At 42.1% G+C, this 25761-nt stretch overlaps 1 protein-coding gene across 1 annotated transcript in view; it reads right to left on the minus strand.

The window, feature by feature from the left end:
* PEX3 (peroxisomal biogenesis factor 3) overlaps positions 1–25761 on the minus strand; it is a 53550-nt gene that overhangs the window by 12534 nt on the left and 15255 nt on the right. Inside the window, exons 4-8 of the mRNA XM_082249938.1 lie at positions 22902–22983; positions 12468–12511; positions 9740–9864; positions 5831–5897; positions 5654–5708 (exon numbers count right to left, since the gene is read on the minus strand). Of these exons, the coding sequence (XP_082106064.1) occupies positions 5654–5708; positions 5831–5897; positions 9740–9864; positions 12468–12511; positions 22902–22983 (373 nt within the window). The remainder of the gene's footprint in view (positions 1–5653; positions 5709–5830; positions 5898–9739; positions 9865–12467; positions 12512–22901; positions 22984–25761) is intronic.

Here is a 25761-nt window from a genome sequence, read left to right on the forward strand (position 1 = left end):
ATGGCAGAAAAAATGAACAGACTTTAGATCCACATCTCCAAGAGGAAGAGAAGAGCCCACTGGGATAACCCTCAGGAGCAAGCGATCGGTGTACGTGTATATTCAGATTTCTATTCCTATACATACCAAAATGTATGTATGGATGGGGGTTTTACTCTCCCTTTCTGTGGAACCCCCAGAAGATTTACAAATTCAGTGTGCATTTCAAATATAGGGTATTAAGCCTTTCACCAATGAAAACTACTCTTTGGATTGGTTGAAATAATAAAGAAATAGGTGTTAAATGGAGAGATTCTATATACGATGGAGCTGTAATGTTTTGTGTGTTATCATGTATTTGTGATGGTATGGTAAGCAATTCATATATCATTTCATTTTATATCATATGTATTTTTAACAAGTGTTGTAAATAAAAAACAATTAACATTTTATGTGCCAGTGATAGGATTTAAGCCAAGTTCAACCCCCAGCATGTATTAACCACTTGCCGACCCACCACAGTACAGATATTGCAGTGTGGCAGCACATGCAGGCACAATCTCATACATGTATGGCATGTGCCTGCTCCAGGTTTAGGGCTGCACCGCGGATCCTGGTACTCGGGGGCTGGTGATCATGTGATTGCTATGCGCTCACGTGATCACAATGTCAACAAAGCTGTTAGAATGAATTCATTCATAACAGCTGTGTTTCCTATGCTGTAATTGCCCCACAGTTATCACATTGTACCTGAGTCAATCACAGCATCTTGTACCATGTGATTACCTGTACAGATCACTAAAGATCACAGCTGTCATAAATAGTTAACCGTTCATGACAATTGAAAACTTTGCTGTTACAGTGATCTTCATTGTGACAGCAAAGTGTAAAAAAACAAAAAAAAAAAACCAACAAGACCCTTATCACCACGACAGAGTAGTACAGTGTTACTAAGGTATGTAAAAAATAAATAAAATAAAAGTAAAAAATGAAAACAATAATGTTAAAAAAAAACTAAGCAAAAATTCTTAATTTCCATTTTTAAATATACTGCCACCACTTTATCTCTGCTCACTGCCACAGTCATTTTGATGCTGTACTGCACTGGTGACAATGTAAAAAAAAAAAAAAAAGTATTCAATTTTCATTTTCAAAAAAACTGTGACAAAAAATTACAGCTTCAGAATGCGTCTTACTAAATACCTCAGACTGTCTACTTTCCAAAAAGGGGTCTTTGTGGGGGAATTTGTACTTTCTAGGATGTTAGGGCCTCAAGAAATCAGTACATCAGAACAGATCAATTTTCAAATATATATGATATAGTTTTATAGATGCTACAACTTTCACACAAACCAATTAATGATCACTTATTGGGATTTTTTTTTTTTTTTTAACCAAAGACATGTAGCAGAATACATTTTGGCCTAAATTTTTGACGAAATTTGATTTTATTGGCTATATTTTATGACAAAAGTAGAAAATATGGGGGGCTTTTGGGTTAACTGGGATAAGTCTGGGATAAGTCCCTAGTGTTTCCCCATTACCCCTGCCCACAATCTCTGTGCCTCCACTTAAGGTTGTGACTAAATTTTGTTACCTGGGTATAGAGGTTCAACATAATCTTTCCAGATTTTTCTTTAGAACAGATAATCATCTCCCACTGCTTCACAATTTCATTAGAAAATGCTCTACACTTGCATCTCTTCCTCTTAGTACTATTGGTCGAGCAAATCTTAAATAAATTGTATTTTTACCTAAAGTTTTGTACTTTTTTCATCAACCCCCAGAACTTACACCCAAGTAATTTTTTGCTGATTTGGAAAAAACAATTCCTTTCTATGGGCTGGGCGGCTCCCTACAATAGTCAAGTCAACATTGTACCTTCAGCTTGACAGTGGTGGCTTAGCTCTCCCGAATTTTGTGCTATATTACTGGCCAGCCATCCTTGTGACAGTTCAATGGTGGTTTGCACAACCCAGGGACAAGGCTGCTGTTACACTTGAGGCCGCGTTACTTGGCTCCAATGCTACCCTCAGTAATTTGCTATTTTGGAGGACCCCAGTCTAGCCCTGCTCTTACTACTCTGATGAAAACAACACTTCTTGTTTAAAAGAAAGCTAGAGCTCAATATGTGGCAGATGACACACACTCTCCATTCACTCCCTTTTGGGGCAACCCCAATCTTTCTCACTTCCACACAATCCTGGATCCTTACCTATGGGCAAGACATTGAATTATGCTACTCAAGCATATTATACTACAGGGCTTCCTTCTGTCCTTTAATACGCCTTAAGAATCCTATCGATTGCCCAATCATATGTTTTTCTGATTTCTCCAATTGCGACATGCGGCTGCTGCACAATTCCCTCGTAACCTCATATGGACCTCTGACCCCTTAGAACAGCTATTGTCTTCAGAAGATCTCCATAACCGCTGTCGTCTCTCTATTCCCAATGAATTCTCAATTAATTCCCTTAACCTTACCCAAAATGCCTGATCTTTTACAACAAATGGCGGGCCGATATCCCCTCCCTGACAGAGGACGACTGGGAAGACTGCGTATTTCACTTCTTGAAAAACCATGATTTCCTCTAGGGAATGGTTACTTCAACTGAAATTTTTCCATCGTGTTTATTATACACCCCAACGGCTTTCCTTTATATACCCTGGGACCTCAGATATTTGCTCTCACTGTGGCACGGAGGTTGGTACTTATTTTCATGTTTTTTGGTCATACCTGGCTATACAACCTTATTGGAATGGAGTGGTGGATACAGTTTACAATGTAAGTGGTTTCTCACTTCCATTGGATCCAACCATTTGGTTATTGGGTCTGGTGGAAGGAGTGGTGCCCGCCAGGTACACATGACTTTTTGTGTTCTACACAGCATATTATGCATGTAGGGAAGAATTTCTCCTCCCCATTGTGAGCCGATGGAAAAGGGCTAATAATGAAATTCTTCCCCTGTATAAATTGACATACGCTAGTAGGAACTGCCCACACAAATTTGATACAATCTGGAACTGTTGGGTTGATGCACAGGTAGACACAATGTGATACATGCCCTGCTGTGCTCATACTTTCTAGATTATTACTGTGGGTTTTAAGCTGCCTATGACCTTACCCTCTACACCCCCCCTTCTCCTCTCCTTGCTGCTGATTGTACATTCCCATTTACCTTTAGCGTGTGTTAGTATTGTCTATAATGATAATACATTTTTATGTTGCACTATACATTGGGCTTACTACTCCTCTCTTTTTTATGAATGTGAGATACAAAAATTACATTTGCGTACAGTATTGCATAACCGTGCAATTGCCAGTTAAAGTAGCTGATTAGCAAAAAAATGCCCTGGTCATTAAGGGGGTAAAACCTTCCGGAGTTCAAATGGTTACAAAAAAAAAAAGAACCTTCCTTTTGTCTGAGGTATTCAAGCTGGTCATGTGACAGGCAGGGTCACTTTTCCAGCATTGGATGGCATTTAATATTGCAGAGAGCACTGCTTACATGATAAGAGCATCATTCTCTGCATCAACAAATTACAAGTGCGGAGCACTGTGGGGACACAACCTTTAATGGGCCCACACTCACAGGAAGCAGGATGAATGGTACTGGGATTTTTCAATCCAGAAGAGAAATGGCACTCGTCTAGTTAGTCTGTGGAGGACAGTGCAGGGGGGGAGGCAATCATTACAGCAAGAACTGCTTTTATTATTTTTACAATATACTTAAAAAGTGAGGGAATCCCTGGTTGTCACCTGGGTCCCCATTGGAACAGTTTCCTTCTAATACTGTTCTGATGTCTTTCCTAGATTTGGAATTTTCTTTAATTTCCACACTTGGTGATAGTGGTAAACAGAATAAATAATGAGAGTGAATCTCTCAAGTGGAGGCACAGACAGCAAAAAAAACCTGACAGGTTCCATTCCAGGAATAAATGCAAGTGCCACACTTGTTAAACCGCTTCTACAAAATTCTGGTTGCCTGGCTGTCATGCTGTACCACAAGCTGCAATACTTTTAAAATTATTGGCCTGTAACAAATAACCAGATCTAGGTAGTAATGGCAACCTCCACTTTTCCAATGCCTATCTCAAGATTACAAAATGCACAGGCTCCCTTATTTAAGTTTTTAAATATTCTATTTTACCAACAATACAAATCACAGTAAATTAAGACTTTGTTTTAATTTAAAATAATAATAAATACAGGTGTATCGAATATATTTGGAATATCATCAGTTAATTTATTTCAGGAATTAAATTCAAAAAGTTAAACTCGTATTTTATATGGATTCATTAAAACAGAGTTTCATTTCTTTCCTTTAGTTTTGATGATTAAAAAACCCAAAATTCAGGATCTTAGAAAATTAGAAATTGGTGAAAAAGTTCAATAATGTAGACTCATGGTGTCACACTTTAATCCGCTAATTAACTCAAAACATCTGTGAAAGTTTCCTGAGTTATTAAATGGTCTCTCAGTCTGGTTCAGTAGTTTACGCAATCATGGGGAAGACTGCTGACATGACAGTTGTCCAGAAGACAACCCTCCACAAGTCACAAAAAGTCATTGCTAAAGAAGCTGGCTGTTCACAGAGTGCTGTATCCAAGAATATTAATGGAAAGTTGAGTGGAAGGAAAAAGTGTGGTAGAGAAAGGTGCACAAGCAACAGGGATAACCGCAGCCTTGTGAAGAAAAGGCCATTCAAGAATTTGGGGAAAATTTACAAGGAGTCGACTATCGGACTTCAAGAGCCACCACACACAGATGTATCCAGGACAGGAGCTAAAACTGTCTCATTCCTTGTGTCAAGCCACTCTTGAACCAGAGACAACGTCAGAAGCGCCTTACCTGGGCTAAGGAGAAAAAGGACTGGACTGTTGCTCAGCGGTCCAAAGTCCTTTTTTCAGATTAAAGTAAATTTTGCATTTCATTTGAAGATCAAGGTCCCAGAGTCTGGAGGGAGAGTGGAGAGGCCCAGAATCCAAGTTGCATGGGGTCCAGTGTGTAATGTCCATAATCAGTGATGATTTGGGGAGCCATGTCATCTGCTGGTGTTGGTCCACTGTGTTTTATCAAGTCCAAAGTCAGCGCAGCCCTCTACCAGGAAATTCTAGAGCACTTCATGCATGAAGATGAGAGACACCAGACCCAATAGAGATGAGCTGAAGGTTGATATAAAAGCAACCTGGGCTTCCATAACACCTCAGCAGTGCCACAGGCTGATTGCCTCTATGCCACACCACATTGGAGCAGTAATTCATGCAAAAGGAACCCCGACCAAGTATTAAGTGCATACTATACTGTACATGGACATACTTTTCGGTAAGCCAACATTTCTGTATTAAAACCCTTTTTCTTTTTATTGGTCCTATGTAATATTCTAATTTTCTAATATACTGAATTTTGGGTTTTCACTAGATATAAGCCTTAATCAATATTAAAAGAAAGAAATGCTTGAAAGATATCAATCTGTGTGTAATGAATCTATAAAATATACGAATTTCACTTTTTGAACTAAATAACTGAAATAAATTAGCTTTTTGATGCTATTCAAAATTTTTTAGATGCACCTGTATATTAAATAGTATAAAAAAACTAACATCAAGTTTGCTTCACAGGAAATGGCATAAGTGTGTGATCTGTATGAAATCTACTTCCAATTAGACTTACCTGCCAAGCACCTTCTGCACTGCTTGTTTCACTATTGTTATCAGTTCTGTCAGGCCTGAGGAAAAAACATAACAGATCATGCCCTCCACTTCTGGTATAAGCACAGGTATTCTGACATGAAGAAACAGCCTAACATCAGATATATCAAAAAAAGCAAAGTGTGAAATTATATCCTACCATCTCCTAGGAGGTGTTGAATACTAGACAAATACTGTTGTTGCACCTCTGGGGATGCTTGAAGACCCTGGAAAAAGAATAAAATAATGTTTTACAGTCAAGTCACCCATGTGCGTAACACATTGGAAAAGCAGCATTTACTATTTTCCTGTTAAAATAAAGTAAAAATTGGATTTTTGACTTACAGTAAAATCAATTTACCTTTGCCCAGACGAAGTGTCGGAGAACAAAGCCACCATATCAGGGACGCCTTCATTCCCCGACTCAGCTGGATCTGATTGTTCAGAGACTGCGGAGTCTTGTCCCATTTGGCCAGAATCTCCCTTTGCAGGGATCTCTCATGGAACTGTGCAAACGGAACCACCTCAAAAAGGTAGACACCATCAGGCCCAGCACCCGCATGCAAGTCCGGAGGGATGACAATCTGCTGGACAGCAGGAGACGAATTGCAGCCTGCAATTTCTGGAGTTTGTCCAGAGGAAAGAGCACTCTGGCTAATGCCGAGTCCAGAGTCAGACCCAGATAGTCCAGAACCAGAGCAGACTTATGAAAATTCAGAATCCAGCCGTACTCCCGCAGAGTACGCATAGAGATTTCCAGGTTTCCCCACCAGAGCAGTAGGAGATTCCGCTCGCAGAAGGAGGTCGTCCAAGTAGCCCAGTACCGCAATCCCCCGTTGGCGTAACAAAGCTAGCACCGGGGCTAACACTTTTGTGAAGACTCGAGGCGAAGCCAAAGGGTATTGACACAAACTGATAATGCATCTCTCCCACGGCAAAGAGGAGGAAGGGCTGGTAACCGGCACATATCTGAATGTGAAGGTAAGCATCCTTGATTTCGATAGAGGCAAGCAAGAAAATCCCCCTGACGCAGGGATTCCACCATTGTGAGAATAGACTCCATTCTCAACTTCTGCACCCGCACAAAGCAGTTCAGCGCCTTGAGGTCCAGGATTGGACGCACTTTGCCTTCCTTCCTGGGAACTGTAAACAGGTTTGAGTAAAAACCCTGAAAACGTTCCGAAGTCAGAACCGGGACAATCACCCCTGGAAACAACAGGTCTTGAACTGCCCCAAACAGACCCTGTAAACTGTCCCGGGACAGGCGCAAGTTGGAAGTAAAGAACCGTGACGGCAGACAAGAGCGAAACTCAATCTTGTAGCTGAACCAAATGACTTTGTGGACCCACTTGTCTTGTACCAGGGAAGTCCATGGGTCCGGAAACCAGAGAAGACGTCTCCCCACCCCCAATAGCGGTGAAGGCACACCTTCATACTGAAGGAGCTTTGTCCTCGGGTCTGGAGAAGCCTACTCTCGGCTTGCCAGACCAGGTTCGTTTGGATTCTCCAGAGGAGGCCCTGAAAGACTTTGAGCCCTTGTCAGTCGACCCTGAGGGACGAAATAACTTCTTATGAGCCAAGAAGGAGGGCCCACATCTACCACGAGGTTCCTTTCCCTTAGTAGCCTGCGGAAGAAAGGTACTCTTCCCCCCCTGTGAGACCTTTAATGATGTCATCCAGGGTACCTCCAAACAGACGATCTCCTTAAAAGGAAAGATCAGTCAAGGCCCTTTTAGAAGTCTGGCCCACAGACCAGCCAAAAGACACGCCGAAGGACCACTGCCAAAACAGAGAGAGCCACTAGGGGAACCACATCCAAAGAGGCATCACAGATAAACTGCAGCCCCTGGACCAGCCGGTCCGCCAGCTCAGCAAAGGCAGGGGGAGCGGTTCTCCTTCCTGGTAACGGGGTAAAAGCTTTGCCCACTCGGTCAGAGTTTGCGACACCAGGCCAATGGTAAATACCGGCTTCAGTGCCTTACTAACCAGAGTGTACATATTGCGGGTCACAGCCTCCGTCTTCCTGTCAGCCAGATACTTAAAGGCCGGGGACTTTTCAACCGGAATCATGGTTGCCTTGTTCAATCTGGAAACCGGAGGGTCCACCACCGGTGAAACAGTACAATTTTTAAAAAGGTACTCCTCATAGGGGTAGCACCTTGAAAATCGCTTAGGGACCCCAAGGGGGGGCTTTGGTCGTCCACATTCTTTAGCGAAAATTCTGTCAAAATAGGCGGGGAAAGAAAATACCTTTGCCGCACTGGATGGCTTGTGAGTGCCAATGGGAACCTGCGCCTCCGTCGCACCTGCATCCTCCATCTTCAAGGTCTCATGCACAGATACAATCAGTGCTTCCACCAGCACCTTTTTGTGCTCTGTTGCAGATGTGGAAGAGTCATTCTCACTATCAGAGGGGGCGGTTTCAAACATTTTTTCCCTGTTTATTTTCTTTTTTTTCACTATTGCTTTGCAAAAAAAAAAAAATAAAAAAAAAAAAAGTCGGATCACTTTTATTGCTTTTACAAGGAATGTAAACAATAGGCAGTGACAGGTATTCTTTATGGGGGGATTTGGGGTCTAAAAGACCCCAAATCCCTCCTTTGCACTTAAAAGTATTTAAAACGGCAAAATCAGCATTTTTGAATACTGACAATTTTTTCAAATTATCGCCATTGGCAGCCGAGTAAACCGAAAGTGAGGTTGCTTTTTGGTTACTTTACTGGAGATCCTAACGAAGCCAGCTGGTCGCTCGGGTCTCCCGGTGGGACAGGAGACCCGGGCAGAGTGGCGGAAGGAGGGGGGGGGGAATGGAGTCCCCTCCTGCTCCCTGGGATAACGGCCGAACGGCTGCTGAGCAGCATGCGTTGTTATCACCAGAAACCGAACGCTGGCTCCAAAAAATGGTACCGGGGTGGTGCCGCTAGCTGCAGGCATCATCCCAGTACAACCACTTCCTCAAGCCGACATACAGGTGCGTCAGTTTGCGGGAAGTGGTTAAGTACAGTTCAAATGCAAAATCTGCATCGGTGTCCCGGTCCCACAAATGATATAAAATCATGGCCACTGGAGGTGCTCACAGGGCTGAAGGAGATGTATAAGTGGTCCGCCCCCAAGTTGACATCACTTCCGCCCTATACCCAAAGGGTCCAGGAATTTCTCCTCCAGCCCTGTGAGCACCTCCAGGGGCTGTGATTTTCTATATCGGCAGGACCAGGCCACATATGCAGATTTTGCATATGACCAGATATGTACTTAAAGCAGAGCGTCACCCAAAAGGGGAAGTTGCAGGGGAAGGACTTGTTCCTCGCTCCTCTCAAACAATTGGCACTTTTGAGGAGTGGGTACCGGATTGTGACAGGTATACACTTCCAAATTCCAGTCTGAGCGCCGCTCGGCAACGGAAGTTCTCCTTCCTCCCTCCTCCTGCAGTCTTCTGGGACACTGACAGGTCCCAAAAGACTGCATCCACCAATAACGATGCGCAGCGTGACTCGCGCATGCGCAGTGGGAATCCGGCTGTGAAGCCGCAAGCTGTCACAGCTTGGTGCCCATAGTGAAGATGCCGGCGCCGGGATCGAAGACAGTGGGTGAGACGGACTGGGGTGAGCTCACCGCTGGATCCTGGGACAGGTGAGTGGCTGTTTTTAAAAGTCAGCAGCTACACTTCTTTTAGCTGCTGACTTTTATTTTTACCACAGCTGACCGGAACTCCTCTTTAATGCAAGTTCTAACATTTTTACCTGACAGGACAGGACAGGACAGGAATTACATCACATTCAATTGTTTGCAGTGCAATTTGAGCCCATTTATTTTGTATTGACGCAAATCACAAAAAGTATCGGTACTCGGTATCAGCAAGTACTTGACCGAAAGTATTGGTACTATTGGTACAAAGTATTGTATCCTACATTACAGCAATTTCTACAGAAAAGAAAAAAAAATTTATAAAATAGAGCATGGTTTAAGGGACATGCCTAAATCTTAAAGTATATAGACTAGTCTACTGGGTTATATAAAGGCCTAGCTTAGTCAATAAACAGACAATATGCAGGTGTGTTTCTTGACTTACATTACAGGGTTTTCCTCCTGATGAGTTATCCAGATAGATGTATCCACCGATAATATTTAGCTGAACACGAAGTAGAACAACCAGCATACACGTGCTATAAACTGCTACTATACTCCTGGTGAAACCTGAGAAATTACAGAGTAGTAAACCCTTGTGTTAAAATGCTAAAATTTGATACCATTCATACATAACCAAAATGGACATCCTAAATTAATGATTGTAGAAAAATGGAAACCCCCCAATCAGATTTCACATTAGTTATGTTGTATTAGTACATAAATTGGAAAACTTGATTTGAAACCACCGGCTGGAACCGTAAATTGTCAGGGAAAGACAATGTCACCAGCACACCATGGATCTCCAGAATGGGTTCAAAGCTTTAACGATCACATTGTTACAGCAAATAGCAATGTTTTGGAGCCTCGCAGGACCCCTTCATCACGTGGCATGTGATGGGGTCCTGCAAGGCTCCGAAATGTTGCTTTTTGCTCTAACAACGTGATCGCCAAATAAAGCTTTGGACCCATTTTGGAGATCTATGGTATGATGGTGACATTTTCTCGTTCTACAGGAATGCGGTGTGATTCCTGTGCAAATCACATCCGATGTGATAATATGAACTGGGGCCTCTTTCACGGATGGCCTGTAAGGGTGGCAATAACAGGCAGATGGGCCACTGAACCATCCAACTAAAACCTATCTACCATACAGCTGGAGGGTGCTGTATATATATGCCACAAAACTTTGTGTCGTGGTTGTAATGATATCCTGCACTGGATATACGAAAAGCTGTCGCAAGCAACCATGTTGTTCAGTTATTAAAAGTCAGCCATGACAGGCAGAACAGTTATACACGCAGTGATAATCTCCCCCCTCCCCACCTCAGTTAACTCATGGAATGCATATGTTTTACACTTCAAAAAGAACCACTATCTCAACTCGGAGACCTAAAAACACTAATTGAGTTCTAGCAGGATGTTGCTTTTTCCAAAACAGGCCTGTCGTAAAACTTTGAACAAATCCATTAAGGACTACCAGAACTGAGTCGTAAATAGCACTCAACCAGCTGCTCATTAAAAACTTGACAAATACACACACGATTCATAAATGCAGACAGGAACATGACACATTAACAATAAGTATATATTTGGATGAGAAATGTCGTACTGATCGAATTAAGACCATGCATGACCGCCCTATCACATATAGAATAGAAGATAGCTGCCAGATATTCCCTGGGTGACAAGTTTATCTAACCTATTCTGTGTTTGGTATCCCTGGATGCGAAATGACATGCTGAATGATAAACTATCAGTTGAAAGAATGTAACCAATACATATTTCAAGATATGAATAGTGGTGTAAATCTGTCCAAAGAGGAGGGTCCTGATACGGTCATAAAACACCAAGACAGCCTATTGCCACTCCATTTTAATTGGCCAGGGGCATCTGTCAATACCCCTTTTATCCCAAAGAAAAAAGGCTGACTCCTAACAAGTGAGGAGTTTTCATGGTAACATCAAGAAGGAACATCTATCAAGTTTGAGAACCGATCACAACTGGCTCATCGCTTGAACTCTGATAATAACCAGGACATTGACTGCAAGTATTCTTCCTCCTCAATTCTACCTTATTTTTCTAATTGCTGAACTGTGTCTCTATTTCTATGAAACACCTTTTTTCTGTAAACATTTTATTTGCACCAACTTTGACCTTTTTATTATTAAACTTTATTTTGAAAAGTGTTAGCCTTGTCCCTAAGCTCCTAATGCAAACTAACAAAGAGTGCTACTGTATAGAATAAATCCTATGAACATTCCTGTCTGTGGTGACAGTGTGTGTTACCAACGATTATTCTAAAATCATAATTGGTATTTCTAAAAGTACGAGCTTCCTCTGGTTCGGACCAACAGAGGCGGTGGCAGTTGAAGGGTTAATTGGTTAATTAGCCCAGTGACAATCGCTCTCAGCCAGCTGGCACTTAGATTGTGGTCCCGCAAGCTGGAAAATCTTTGTGCAGGGTGCAGCTGAGAGTGGCATTTTTACGTAAGTGACTGCGTGGTGTGAGATTGGCTGGTCCTTTGTCACGAGTTAGTGAGAAGGGCAGGGATCTGATACCCACGTCCGTCACAGTGGTCACAACAAAATTGAAAACAAATTGTTAAATTTACAATTCAGGGCCAGTTCACACTAGATGCAGGGTGAATTTGCTGCAGACTCCCCGCCCCATTAAAATATGTGTGCCCAAAATACGATTTCAAATCACCCCATCTGCAAGAGGCCTTCCATGCAGAGATATCAGTGCTGTTCGTTGCTTGGCAATATACAGTACGCATGGACTTTAGCTTTTAGCTAAAAGTCAACATTATTGCCATGATTAACCATTGACATTGTCTTTGAAATATCACTCCAACCTCTTCCCTGACCACCAGGGTTTTCTTGCAGAACAAGGCCATAGGATTGGATATTTGAATTGGACATCAAGGTGTCTTAGGAAACATGAGTGTTCACAGAGAAGGACATAGGGCAGGCTTACATTTTATTTACCATCTGAGATTTTCTGGGGTAGCTTTTCCTACCTAATTTTTGCCTGAAATGTATACTGAAGAAATATCTTAACCATGAAGAATTGAATCATTTCTGATTGAATGACATACCACAGTACTTAAAGAATGGTAACTAGGCAGTTTTTGATAGGGCATTGTAAGAACAATTCACATTATACTTACTCATAATCTTTAAATCTTCCCAAATTTCTATCTTGTTTGTTGGTCTGCATCACAAAACAAATAAATTAAGGTAAATACATATTTTAACCTCAAATCAATTTTTAATGAATACGAATTCAAAGAAAAATGTTTCTATTCCTGGACCCAAGAATCCTCCCTTTACAGCCCGCATGTACATGGAATACAGGGAAGTATTCTGGAAAATCAAGCAGGGGTGATGCATCCATCCCATACATCCATGCTTTTCATAAGACAGCTTGGACAGCACGAACACAAAGGAACGCAGCAAAGAATCAGGTACCCTAACTGCAAAAAGAATTTTAGAATTATGCACTTTTCAACCTGTCTCAGCATTTGGATTCCCTCTTTCCTGCTTCCCCAATAGACTTCCAATAAGACATTCTTTGGATAATCATTATCCACTACAAAGCGACACTGGTATATAATTCAGTTAAACAGCAGGTTCTCTTGGAACTGTGTTGCCCATATTATCCTGGGACAGGAACTCTCATCTATTCCCTTTTGGCACCACATACCATTATCCCAGGTTGGTCACTACGGCAATTCCCCAAGTGGGATTGTTTGACAGTGCCATATACTTCCTGGTTCCCGGACGATTACAGCTATCCATTATCCATGTTTGGTTTTTGTTTTGTTCTGTTTTGCAAGTTTATCACTACAATGCTGTTACCATTTTCTGGATGATCTGCACTTTTATCAATACACTGCATTTATCTAATTGAACCACACCTTATTACAGAGTTATTTGATACACTTTATACAAATAAAACACAATTTTTGTATTATATTTCTCTGTGTCTTTATCAGTTCACCCCAAAAGGCCTTCTTTCCTTGCTGGACCCTTCCAGAACAGTTTTTGTATGCCTGTACTGTGTAGAACAAATCATACAAACTGTGTAGAACAAATCATACAGATGCTTAAAGTGACTGTAAACGACCATCTTGTCAAACAACAGTTTAAAATAGAAATGAAAAGCAAAACATTTTTGTATAGATATGAAAATTATATATACTCTTTTTCCCTTTTTTTTAAGTGATCACATTTCCTCTGTTCTCAGCTGCATATGAGCTGGGGGGTGGAGGATCAGCAGTACACTGAGCTTCCCAGTGAATGGCTGTGCAGTAGGGGCAAGCAAGAGGAAAGAGGAAAAGCAAGGGGAAAGCAAGGGGACTAACAGGAACACCAGGAATTTCACACAAAGGAAGCAATACAAAAAGAACAGGATACTTTCTCATACAAGTACATAGTACGGCATGCACATATCAGATATATGAAGTGTTGGGGTAACAAACGCTTTAACTGTATCTGAAGATGGGAAATAACACACGAACATATAGGGGTTGATTTACTAAAACTGGAAAGAGGAAAACCTGTTGCAGCTATAAATGGAAACCAATCAGCTTCTCTTTTTTTTTTTTTTTTTGTCAAAGCTTGATTGAACAAGCTGAAGTTAGAAGCTGACTACCATGCACAGCAGCACCAGATTTTGCACTCTCCAGTTTTAGTAAATCAAACATATTGTCCAAAGTATCTGGAGGGTTTAATCAGTTAAACCTTGAATACATTTATTTTATAATACATGCTGGGGCATAATCCAGATCTTTGGGCCCCTGCCACACATCCACATGTGGTGAGGGACAAAAAAAGAAATAGTCTTATAAAGATTTACAGCAGGGAAAACAATTATGCAATCCCCTACAGATTTTGTAAGTTTGCCCACTTACAAAGAAATAAAGGGTTTATATTTTTATCATAGGTGTATTTGCAATGATGGAGACAGAATATCAACCAAAAATTTAGAGAAAAATGCATTAAAACAAATGCTATAAAATAAGTTGCAGTTCAGAGAGTAAAATAAGTATTTGATACACAAGCAAAAAATGACTTAGTACTTGGTGGAGAAACCCTTGTGGGCAAACACAGAGGCAAGACCTTTCTTGTAGTTGGTTACCAGGTTTGCACACATCTTAGGAAGGATTTTGGTCCACTCTTCTTTACAGATCTTCTCTAAATCACTAAGGTTTCTTGGCTGTCTCTTGGCAACTTGAAATTTCAGCTCCCTCCATAAATTTTCTATAGGATTAAGGTCTGGAGACTGACTAGGTCACTCCATGACCTTACTGTAATGTGCTTCTTCTTGAGCCACTCCTTTGTTGCATTGCCAGTATGTTTTGGGTCATTGTCACGCTAGAAGAACCCATCCACGACCCATTTTCAGTGTTCTGGAGGGAAGAAGTTTATAATCCAAGATTTTACAATACAATACATGGCCCTGTCCATTGGCACCTCAATGAGGCAAAGTTCGCCTGTACTTTTAGCAGAGAAACTGCCCCAAAGCATAATGTTTCCACCTCCGTGCTTCAAGTCAATCCCTGTGACCCCATGGTACCTCCTAGTCCCAGCCTGTACATGATTTCAACAGTGCACCTACATGGAAGGGGGAATTATTTGCATCATGTGCAGCCCTGCCACCTTCCTTCTGGGATGAAGGCGGCACTCTGTATCTGCCACTTATGGATAATTATAGTATAAAGTAACATCTCCTATATAAAATATATTGTAGAACATGATTATAGTGGTAGGTACTTTCTGACATTTAAAATTGTTAGTTCCTCAAAGTTATTAACTGCTAAAATTAGGATACATTTTTTAAAAAGAATATGTTTAATTTGTTCTTCTCTGACATAATTTGGTCCAAACCCAGGTTTATGCTTCATACACTCCCCAGAACAAAAAACACAGCACTGGGCTAAAGTGGCCCAATCTGTTCTCCTGTTTGACCTATACATTTAGAAAACTCTTGAACATGATCCTAAAGCATAAAATCCAATGGCACATACAGTTACATCAGTGGTGGAACTACCAGGATCGCAAAGATCGCACTTGCGACCGGGCGCTGGCGTTTCGCCACTGTCAGGGGGCCCCAAACCGGGTTGCTTGCCACAGACCTCTGAGCTAAAGGGGTCTCTCTTATACAGCCCAGAGCTTAATTATATTTATTCCAATTATACTGGGAGAAAGTAAACATGAAGTCATTATGGTATAAAGCTGACGGCCTTGTATATGGGGGCTTTTGTTTGTTTAAGAGCAGTGTGTACAGAATGCTTTTACAGAGCTTCCAGCTATTTTGTTTAGGATTTTTAAGTAACCTTTATCCCCATTCATGGATGTTAAATGCATGATTGCTGGCTGTCACTTTGAACAAGCCCCTAGGTGACTATAAATCATGTTTTAAGTAGTGCCAAAGCCTGCTTTCCACATGTTTAAAGCCTGCATTAAAGTCGTAAAAAACCCAAAACCAAAAATTTAATATATAGGAGCTAACCAATCATTAGATGTGGTAGCTAGATTCGTTTTTTTAGGCTTTTTCCCTCCGATGAGCCAGTAACACACCTTCTATATTCCTGTATTACAGATCCCCCACTCTGGATGAAGGAGTACAAAAGTTTGGGGTCAATGAAGATAACATTAACCGCTTGCCCACTGCACATACAATGTGGCAGGCTGGCTCGGCTGCGCAAATCGACATATGGGTACGTCGGTTCGTGGGAGCTGTGCTGGGGGCGAGCACGCACTGCCGGCGGCGTTCTCCAGCCCCCCCCCCCCCCCTAGGAAGCAGGGATACCAAACCACAGGACCGGGGCCCACGATTACCGCTGGGCACACGCGATCGCTCCCCACAGAGAGGACGGTCAGCTATTGTAAACACAGCTGACCTCTGTTATCTCTGGAATGAACACAGAGCGCCTGTGATCCTTCTATTTAGGATCACAGGTCGCTGTGGTAATTTCACAAGTCCCTCCCCCATACAGTTAGAAAACACTCCCCTGGGTTCACACTTAACCCTTTGATTACTGTGTTAACCCTTTCCCTGCCAGTGTCATTATTACAGTAACAGTGCATATTTTTGGCACTGATTACTGTAGTAATGTCACTGGTTCCCCCAAAAGTGTAAAAAACGTCAGTTAGGGGTCCAATCTGTCTGCCGCAATGTCGCAGTCCTGCTAAAAATCGCAGATCGCCGCTATTACTATTAAAAAAAAATAAATAAAAAATCTTTTCTCTAGTTTGTAGACGCGATAACGTTTGCGAAACCCATCGAAATACGCTTATTGCGATTTTCTTTTACAAATAATATGTAGCAGAATACAAATTGGCCTAAAAGAATGAAAAATTTAGATTTTTACATTTTTTTGGGGGGAATGTTATATAGCAGAAAGTGAAAAATATTGTTTTTTTTTTCCCCAGAATTGTCGCTCTTTTTTTATTCATAGCGCAAAAAAAAAAAAATCGTACAGGTGATCAAATACCACTATAAGAAAGCTCTATTTGTGGGAAAAAAGGACATCAATTTTATTTGGGTACTGCGTCGCACGACTGCGCAATTGTCCGTTAAAGTAACGCAGTGCATAATTGCAAAAAATGGCCTGGTCATTAAGGGGGGTAAAACTTTCCGGTCCAGAAGTTTATTAATCAGAAATACAGTCTAGACATTATTAATGTGGTAAATAACTATTCTAGCTGGAAACTGCTGATTTTTAATGTAATATCTACATAGGTGTACAGGGGCCCATTTCCAGCAACCATCACTCCTGTGTTCTAAAAGGTACATTGTGTTAGCTAACCGTGTTAACTTCTTCCCATCCGCGCTACAGCCTATATACGGCTGCAGCGCGGACTCACATTTTCGGGAGGCCGTCTTTATACGGCCTCCCAGTAACACGCTCCCCGCGCGCTCCCGCGAGCGCGCATCGGGGAAAATCTGTGTCGGCCGTGTCCCTTGGACACAGCCGATCACAGATCGTGGTGAATGGCCAATCACAGTGGCCATTCACCATGTGATCGGACCATCCAATGAGAGATGATCTCATATGTAAACATATGAGATCATCTCTCATCGCCAGCGCTCCTTCCTCACACAGAGCCTGCAGTGTGAGGAAGGAGGAGAGCCGTCAGCCGCCGGGGACACACAGGAATGTAATCAGGGCACCGATCACCAGTGCCCTGATTACTAGAGGTAAAAAAACATACACAAAGTGCCCACAGTGCCCGCCATCAGTGCCCCCCATCAATGCCCACAATCAGTGCCCATCAGTGCCTGCTCATCTAGGCACTGATGAGCACTGACTGGCAGCACTATGGGCACTGATGGTGCTGCCCATCAGTGCTCATCAGTGCCGCCCATCAGTGTCCATCAGTGCCACCCGTCAGTGTCCATCAGTGCCGCCCGTCAGTGCCGCCCATCAGTGCTCATCAGTGCCACCCGTCAGTGTCCATCAGTGCCGCCTATCAGTGCCGCCCGTCAGTGCCGTCTCTCAGTGCCCAGCAGTGCCACCTCTCAGTGCCACCTCTCAGTGCCCAGCAGTGCCACCTCTCAGTGCCCAGCAGTGCCACCTCTCAGTGCCCAGTAGTGCCACCTCTCAGTGCTCATCAGTGGCGCCTATCAGTGCTCATCAGTGCGGCATATTAGTACCTCCTCATCAGTGCCCATAAGTGCCACCTCATCAGTGCCCATAAGTGCCACCTCATCAGTGCAGCCTATCAGTGCCGCCTCATCAGCGCACATCAGTGAAGGAGAAAAATTTATTTTCAAAATTTACTCGCAGAAAATAAGAAAAACTTTTTTTTTTCAAAATTTTCTGTCTTTTTTCTTTTAAAAAATAAAAAACCCAGAGATGATTAAATACCACCAAAAGAAAGCTCTATTTCTGTGAAAAAAATGATAAAAATTTCATATGGGTACAGTGTAGCATGACCGCGCAATTGTCTTCAAAGTGTGAGAGCGCTGAAAGCTGAAAATTGGCCTGGATGGGAAGGGGGTTTAAGTGCACAGTAGGCAAGTGGTTAAAAGGCTAATGGATGATTACAAAACCCTTGTGTAATTATGTTAGCACAGCTGAAAACTGTTGTGCTGATTAGAGAAGCTATAAAACTGGCCCTCCTTTGAGCTAGTTGAGTATCTGGAGCATCAGCATTTGTGGTTTCGATTATACTCTCAAAATGGCCAGAAAAAGAGAACTTTCTTCTGAAACTCAACAGTCTATTCTTGTTCTGAGAAATGAAGGCTATTCCATGCGAGAAATTGCCAAGACACTCAAGAGTTGCAACAACAGTGTGTACTACTCTCATCAGAGAACAGCACAAACTGGCTCCAACATTATAATACAGTCTCTAGTTTGAGAAATAGATGCCTCTCACAGGGCCTTAGCTGGCAGCTTCATTAAATGGTACCTGCAAATTCGCCAGTCTCAACGTCCACAGTGAAGAGGCGACTCCAGGCCTTCTAGGCAGAGTGGCAAAGAAAAAGCCATATCTGAGACTGACCAATAAAAGGAAAAGACTAAGATGGGCTAAAGAACACAGACATTGGACAGAGGAAGATTGGAAAAAAGTGTGGACAGACGGATCTAAGTTTGAGGTGTTTGGATCACACAGAAGAACATTTGTGAGACGCAGAACAAATGAACAGATGCTGGGGGAGTGCCTGACACCATCTGTCAAGCATGGCGGAGGTAATGTGATGGTCTGGGGCTGCTTTGGTGCTGGTAAAGTGGGAGGTTTGTAAAGGGTAAAAGGGATTTTGAATAAGGAAGGCTATCACTCCATTTTGCAATGCCATGGCACACCCTGTGGACAGCACTTGATTGGAGCCAATTTCCTCCTACAATGGCCCAAAGCAACACTCCAAACTATGCAAGAACTATTTAGGGAAGAAGCAGTCTGCTGGGATTCAGTCTGTAATGTAGTGGCTGGCGCAGTCAACAGATCTCAACCCCATTGAGCTGTTGTGGGAGCAGCTTGAATGTATGGTACGTAAGAAGTGCCCATCAAGCCAATCCAACTTGTGGGAGGTGCTTCAAGAAGCGTGGGGTGAAATTTCTTCAGATAACCTCAACAAATTGACAGCTAGAAAGCAAAAGGTCTGCTAGGCTGTAATTACTGCAAATGGAGAATTCTTTGATGAAAGCAAAGTTTTATGGACAAAATTATTATTTCAAATAAAAATCATTATTTCTAACCTAGTCAATGTCTTGACTATATTTTCTATTCATTTTGCAACTCATTTGATGAATAAAAGTGTAAGTTTTCATGGAAAACATGAAATTGTCTGGGTGACCCCACACTTTTGAATGCTAGTGTATACTAGCAGATTTAAATACACCAACAAATTAAAGCAAAACTCCATCTAATAGTTTATTAACAGTTACAGCAACAGGGTTTTTTTTTTTGTACTTTTAGGATAAAGGTTTTACATAAATAAAAACTTGACAACTGTAAGCACCTCTGTCAGTAGTAAATGGCTTGTCTTTTCCCTGAAAACAAACACATTTGCAGAAGAGCTTTTTGAAAAACATTGTTACCAGATCACCACATTAAAATATAGGAAAGAAAGCCCTAAAGAAATTTAATGCAGCCATCACATCTAAGAATTGGTAAGCTGCAATATAACAAATGTTTGTTTTGGGGATTAATACTGCTTTAAGATCTCTGTTAACCATTTCCAAACTGGAGCAATTGACGGCGGAAAGGTGGTTACATTATCCTAACTGGACGTCATATGACAGTGGCAGGATAATGCGCTCTGCACGCCCCCGTCTTCTTCTTTGTCATGTGCGCCCCCGTCTTCTTTGTCATGACCTGGACCATGCATGTCATTGCAGATGCTGTGCTCGTGCCCCTAATAAGCTTTTCTCTCTCCCCCATCACTGACTAGGATTGGTGAAGAGAATCAGAGGGAGTTCCTGGTACATGAGCAAAGTGGTGTTATACTATTTTCTTTGTATGGGGCATACTTCTCTTCACTACCTAGTTAGTACCTGCTCAGGCAGGACTTGACAAATTGGCTTGAGATCTAGGAGCCAGCTAAAAAAAGTTAGGAGCCAGTGTTTTTTTTGCGCATGCCGAAGGCATGGCTTCTGTCGGACCAGTTGCCATACACACGGGCCCAATGGCGCCAGTTTTTAATTAATCGGCTGATGTTGCCCCGCATTAACCCGTGTGTACTTTGTTTACCTCTGAGAGGTATTAAAGGAACACACCAACCACCATGACCACTTCAGTGATTTGAAGTGGTTATGGTGGTAGGAGTCAGAAACAGTGTACATGCTGGGATAGTTAGAATTATGTGCTGGGGGCTAGTTACACCCCTAGCATATGTGACTTACTGCTGGCAGGTATTGCTGGCGTGTACTGCTGGCTGGTACTGCTGGCGAGACTGCTGGTGGGTACTGCTGTGGATATTGCTGGCGGGTACTACTGGCTGGTACTGCAGGCTGGAAATGCTGGCGGAGAGTGGAGGAAGCATGCAGAGCCGATGCTTCCTGTATTTCTCCTCTCACAGGCGGAGTGCATTTGATATCACTCCACTTGTGACAGGACGGAGCCGGACCTATACAGGAAGTATCGGCTCCGTTCTGTCACAGCTGACAGACACCGTTCCCAAGTCTCCTGCGAGGTGCAGGAGTCTCCCGCATGTGGGCGCAGCACTTGGTGTCAGGGAGCTGCAGCCAGCATGCAGGGGACTCCGGCATTCCTATTTCAAACTCAGCTTGCTAGGCATTAGAGCAGATCCTCCCAAGCGTGGTCAGTTTTCTGGCTGGGAGTACAGCCTACCTATCATTTAATGACAAAGACTTGTACTGACATGCCCCCCTGCACAGTTCTTCACTGGGAAGATCAGTGTACTGATTTATACACACAGGCATACTTGTTTTGCCTTGCATTTCTATTTTAAACTGAATGAGGAGTTTTACAAGGTGATGGTTTCTATATATTTAAGTAACACCAATTTACATATACATATATACACCATATTGTCAAAGTTATTGTGACACCTGCCTTTACACGCACATAAACTTTAATGGCATCCCGGTCTTAGTCCGTAGGGTTCAATATTGAGTTGGCCCACAATTTGCAGCTATAACAGCTTCAACTCTTCTGGGAAGGCTGTCCAAAAGGTTTAGGAGTGTGTAAATGGGAAGATTTGACCATTCTTCCAGAAGCGCATTTATGAGGTCAGGCACTGATATGGATGAGAAGGCCTAGCTCGCAGTCTCTGCTCTAATTCATCTCAAAGATGTTATAATCGGGTTGAGATCAGGACTCTGTGTAGGCCAGTCAAGAGCCTCCACCCCAAACTTGCTCATTCATGTCTTTATGGACCTTGCTTTGTGCACTGGAAGAGGCCATCCTCAAATTGTTCCTAAAAAGTTGAGAGCATGAAATCGTCCAAAATGTCTTGGTATGCTGATGCCTTAAGAGTTCCCTTCACTGAAACTAGAGCAGGGGATGAATTAGAGTGGTTGTTCCATCAGATAAACTGTCGTGATCGCTCTTGAAAGCTGTGTACTAACGATCAGATTCTCCTATGATCGCTTCGAAAGTGGAAATTTTCGTATGATTTTCTGATTGCGTGTTTGGCCAGAAGGCCAGCCATACATGGGTCAAATTTCAAAAGAATTTTCATTCAAAAATTTTGCACCACTGTGGGCTGCAGCAACGACTTATTTTCGTGTGGCCATCGAATTTGAGTGATCGGGCATGTTGGAAATTAAAAAAAAAATAAAATTATTTTCTAATCAATGACGGGAGAATTGTGCAAGAAATATAAATGCAAAAAGAAATACGCATGAGTGCAAAAAAAGGAAGATTCCTGGAAAGAAAGGAAGTTTCCCAGCCCCAAAAACTATTTTCTGTAGCAAAGTGAGGTGAAATTGAAGGCTTGGTTGGTCGAATTTCTAAATCAATGGTGGCACCATTGGTTTGCAAAATGCATAAAAATTTCTGATTTTCAAAAGAAAATTTGTTCGGAATTCGACCCATGTATGGCCCTTTCACGTGGGCGCTTCCGTTTTGTGGGATCCGCTTGTTCAGCTGGAGATCGCTCCGCTGATCCCCGTTGAGCAGGTGATGACAAGTTCATATTTGCTCACTGTGCAGAGCATGGACAGACACAGTCCTGCTCTCCTCTATGGGAAGTTCGGGTGAAAACTCCATTTTCATCCATCATATCTAATCCAATCTGCCAGACAGATGGATGGAAAATAGAACAACTGTGCACCTGGATTTTGCAGACAGGATCAGATCGGATAGCGGCAGATGTCAGCGGACATGTCACCGTTGACATTCGCCGCTCTATAGGGGTGAATGGAGGGTTCAATCAGGTCTGCCTGTGTAAAAGGGTCCGTGGGCAGTATGTCCTAAATATAAGTTATTAGCTACACATTTCCCATCATTTGTTAAATTAACACCTGAAAAATACAAGCCATGATGCGGACTGCCTTTGAATTACCTGAACCTGTAAATTGGCAGCAGCAAGGTAAGAAAGGGTTCACAATGCAAAAAAGTACATAATCCCAGTAAAACGAACTGAAACAAGCTTTTTTTTTTTATTTCTATAGTAAAAACAATACCTGCTTTTCAGAAGACTTGTTAGGCTCTCTGAATTCAGTTGTTGCATTAAAGCTTCCTTTAAAGCAGGGAGCATTGATAAAACTAGATTGGGAAAGAGACAAATAATTCAATAAATTAGTGTTCCAGAATGCTATTTCATGGTAAAAAAAAAAAAAATATGAACTTCTGTGACACATACTATGTTGCACTGAACACAAAGAGCAATATTGCAAATGCAGATACAGTGCCTTGCGAAAGTATTCGGCCCCCTTGAACTTTTTGCCACATTTCAGGCTTTAAACATAAAGATATAAAACTGTAATTTTTTGTGAAGAATCAACAACAAGTGGGACACAATCATGAAGTGGAATGAAATTTATTGGATATTTCAAACTTTGTTAACAAATAAAAAATGGAAAAATTGGGCGTGCAAAATTATTCAGCCCCCTTAAGTATTGAGAGACTGAAATTTTTGCCCATTCCTCCTTGCAAAACAGCTCCAGCTCAGTGAGGTTGGATGGAGAGCGTTTGTGAACAGCAGTTTTCAGTTCTTTCCACAAATTCTCGATTGGACTCAGGTCTGGACTTTTACTTGGCCATTCTAACACCTGGATATGTTTATTTGTGAACCATTCCATTGTAGATTTTGCTTTATGTTTTGGATCATTGTCTTGTTGAAAGACAAATCTCCGTCCCAGTCTCAGATCTTTTGCAGACTCCATCAGGTTTTCTTCCAGAATGGTCCTGTATTTGGCTCCATCCATCTTCCCATCAATTTTAACAATCTTCCCTGCCCTGCTGAAGAAAAGCAGGCCCAAACCATGATGCTGCCACCACCATGTTTGACAGTGGGGATGGTGTGTTCAGGGTGATGAGCTGTGTTGCTTTTACGCCAAACATAACGTTTTGCATTGTTGCCAAAAAGTTCGATTTTGGTTTCATCTGAACAGAGCACCTTCTTCCACATGTTTGGTGTGTCTCCCAGGTGGCTTGTGGCAAACTTTAAACAACACTTTTTATGGATATCTTTAAGAAATGGCTTTCTTCTTGCCACTCTTCCATAAGGCCAGATTTGTGCAGTATACGACTGATAGTTGTCCTATGGACAGAGTCTCCCACCTCAGATGTAGATCTCTGCAGTTCATCCAGAGTGATCATGGACCTCTTGGCTGCATCTCTGATCAGTCTTCTCCTTGTATGAGCTGAAAGTTTACAGGGACGGCCAGGTCTTCGTAGATTTGCAGTGGTCTGATACTCCTTCCATTTCAATATTATCGCTTGCACAGTGCTCCTTGGGATGTTTAAAGCTTGGGAAATCTTTTTATATCCAAATCCGGCTTTAAACTTCTCCACAACAGTATCTCGGACCTGCCTGGTGTGTTCCTTGTTCTTCATGATGCTCTCTGCGCTTTAAACGGACCTCTGAGACTATAACAGTGCAGGTGCACTTATACGGAGACTTGATTACACACAGGTGGATTCTATTTATCATCATTAGTCATTTAGGTCAACATTGGATCATTCAGAGATCCTCACTGAACTTCTGGAGAGAGTTTGCTGCACTGAAAGTTAAGGGGCTGAATAATTTTGCACGCCCAATTTTTCAGTTTTTTCTTTGTTAACAAAGTTTGAAATATCCAATAAATTTCGTTCCACTTCATGATTGTGTCCCACTTGTTGTTGATTCTTCACAAAAAATTACAGTTTTATATCTTTATGTTTGAAGCCTGAAATGTGGCAAAAGTTCGCAAAGTTCAAGGGGGTCGAATACTTTCGCAAGGCACTGTAGATGTGAAAACACGGCTCTCCTACAGCTTATATAAAGATCACAATGTGTAACCTTTACCTACGTCAAATGTTAAAAAAAAAAAACTCTCAGATTTGCCTAACTGAATGTACTACTTTGACTTTTGTTCTCCCTACTGCAGACGGGGAGTACGGAGTTAAAGAAAAAAAAAAACGTGCTGCACAAAATTATAAGTCTAAGTCCCGGGTTCACACTATAGCGATGTCAGACATTGCATGTGATTCCCACCGCACTGCTCTGCAAATCACATGCAATGTCTGTGAGATGCAAATTCAGCCATACAGATTGATATGGCTGGATTTGCATCGCATTTGGACCAAAGTTATTCAGGACCCTTTTTTTTGGTCCGCACCAGTGTTCACACCTATGCGATTTGGTCCGCATGGGTGTTCACACCTATGCAATTTGATTCCTGTCCAAATAATTTACAGTTCACACTGCAATATGCAAACTAATCTGGGGGTGTCATTAACTTTGTATTGACACTCCCAGCAGTTTGCATATGGCAGTGGGAACTGCCTGCGAGTCGGGTGCGATGCAGTGGATTTGCAGGGTTCTCGCATCGCACCAGTTTGAACTGGCACTTAAGCAGAAGATAAAGCCGCCAGCATCCTGCTTCATGTAATCTTGACTACATGTTGCATGCAATGAATTCAGTCCAAGGATATGTTTCTTCCTTATCTAAAAAAACAAAATTGTAAAAATGTCAGAAACTGATCTGCAACATTCAGCACAGAAAAAGGGCACATAAGTCTAGCAACAATTTGACTGATCAGTAAATATTATAATACACTATTCAAAGACAGTTTAACAAAATAAAAACACTAAATGAAATAAGTCTGGTATCTGGCAACCCTTTGTAATAGTATAAAACAGCTCTGCATGTTCCGTAAGCCTACTGATATACTGCATGGTCTGTCATTTTATTTAGGCCCTGCTGACTTTCCCTATATGAAGTAAGCACAGTGCAGCGCTACTATTGGCTCATTTATAGTGGAAAGTGGATACTGCTATTTGCTCCCGCTGGACACTGCAGGGTGTAGTCCACACTGTCTCTGCATGCATGAGTGGTT

Source organism: Pelophylax lessonae (genome assembly GCF_965119305.1).
Source record: "Pelophylax lessonae genome assembly, chromosome: 3".
NCBI classification, from domain to species: domain Eukaryota; kingdom Metazoa; phylum Chordata; class Amphibia; order Anura; family Ranidae; genus Pelophylax; species Pelophylax lessonae.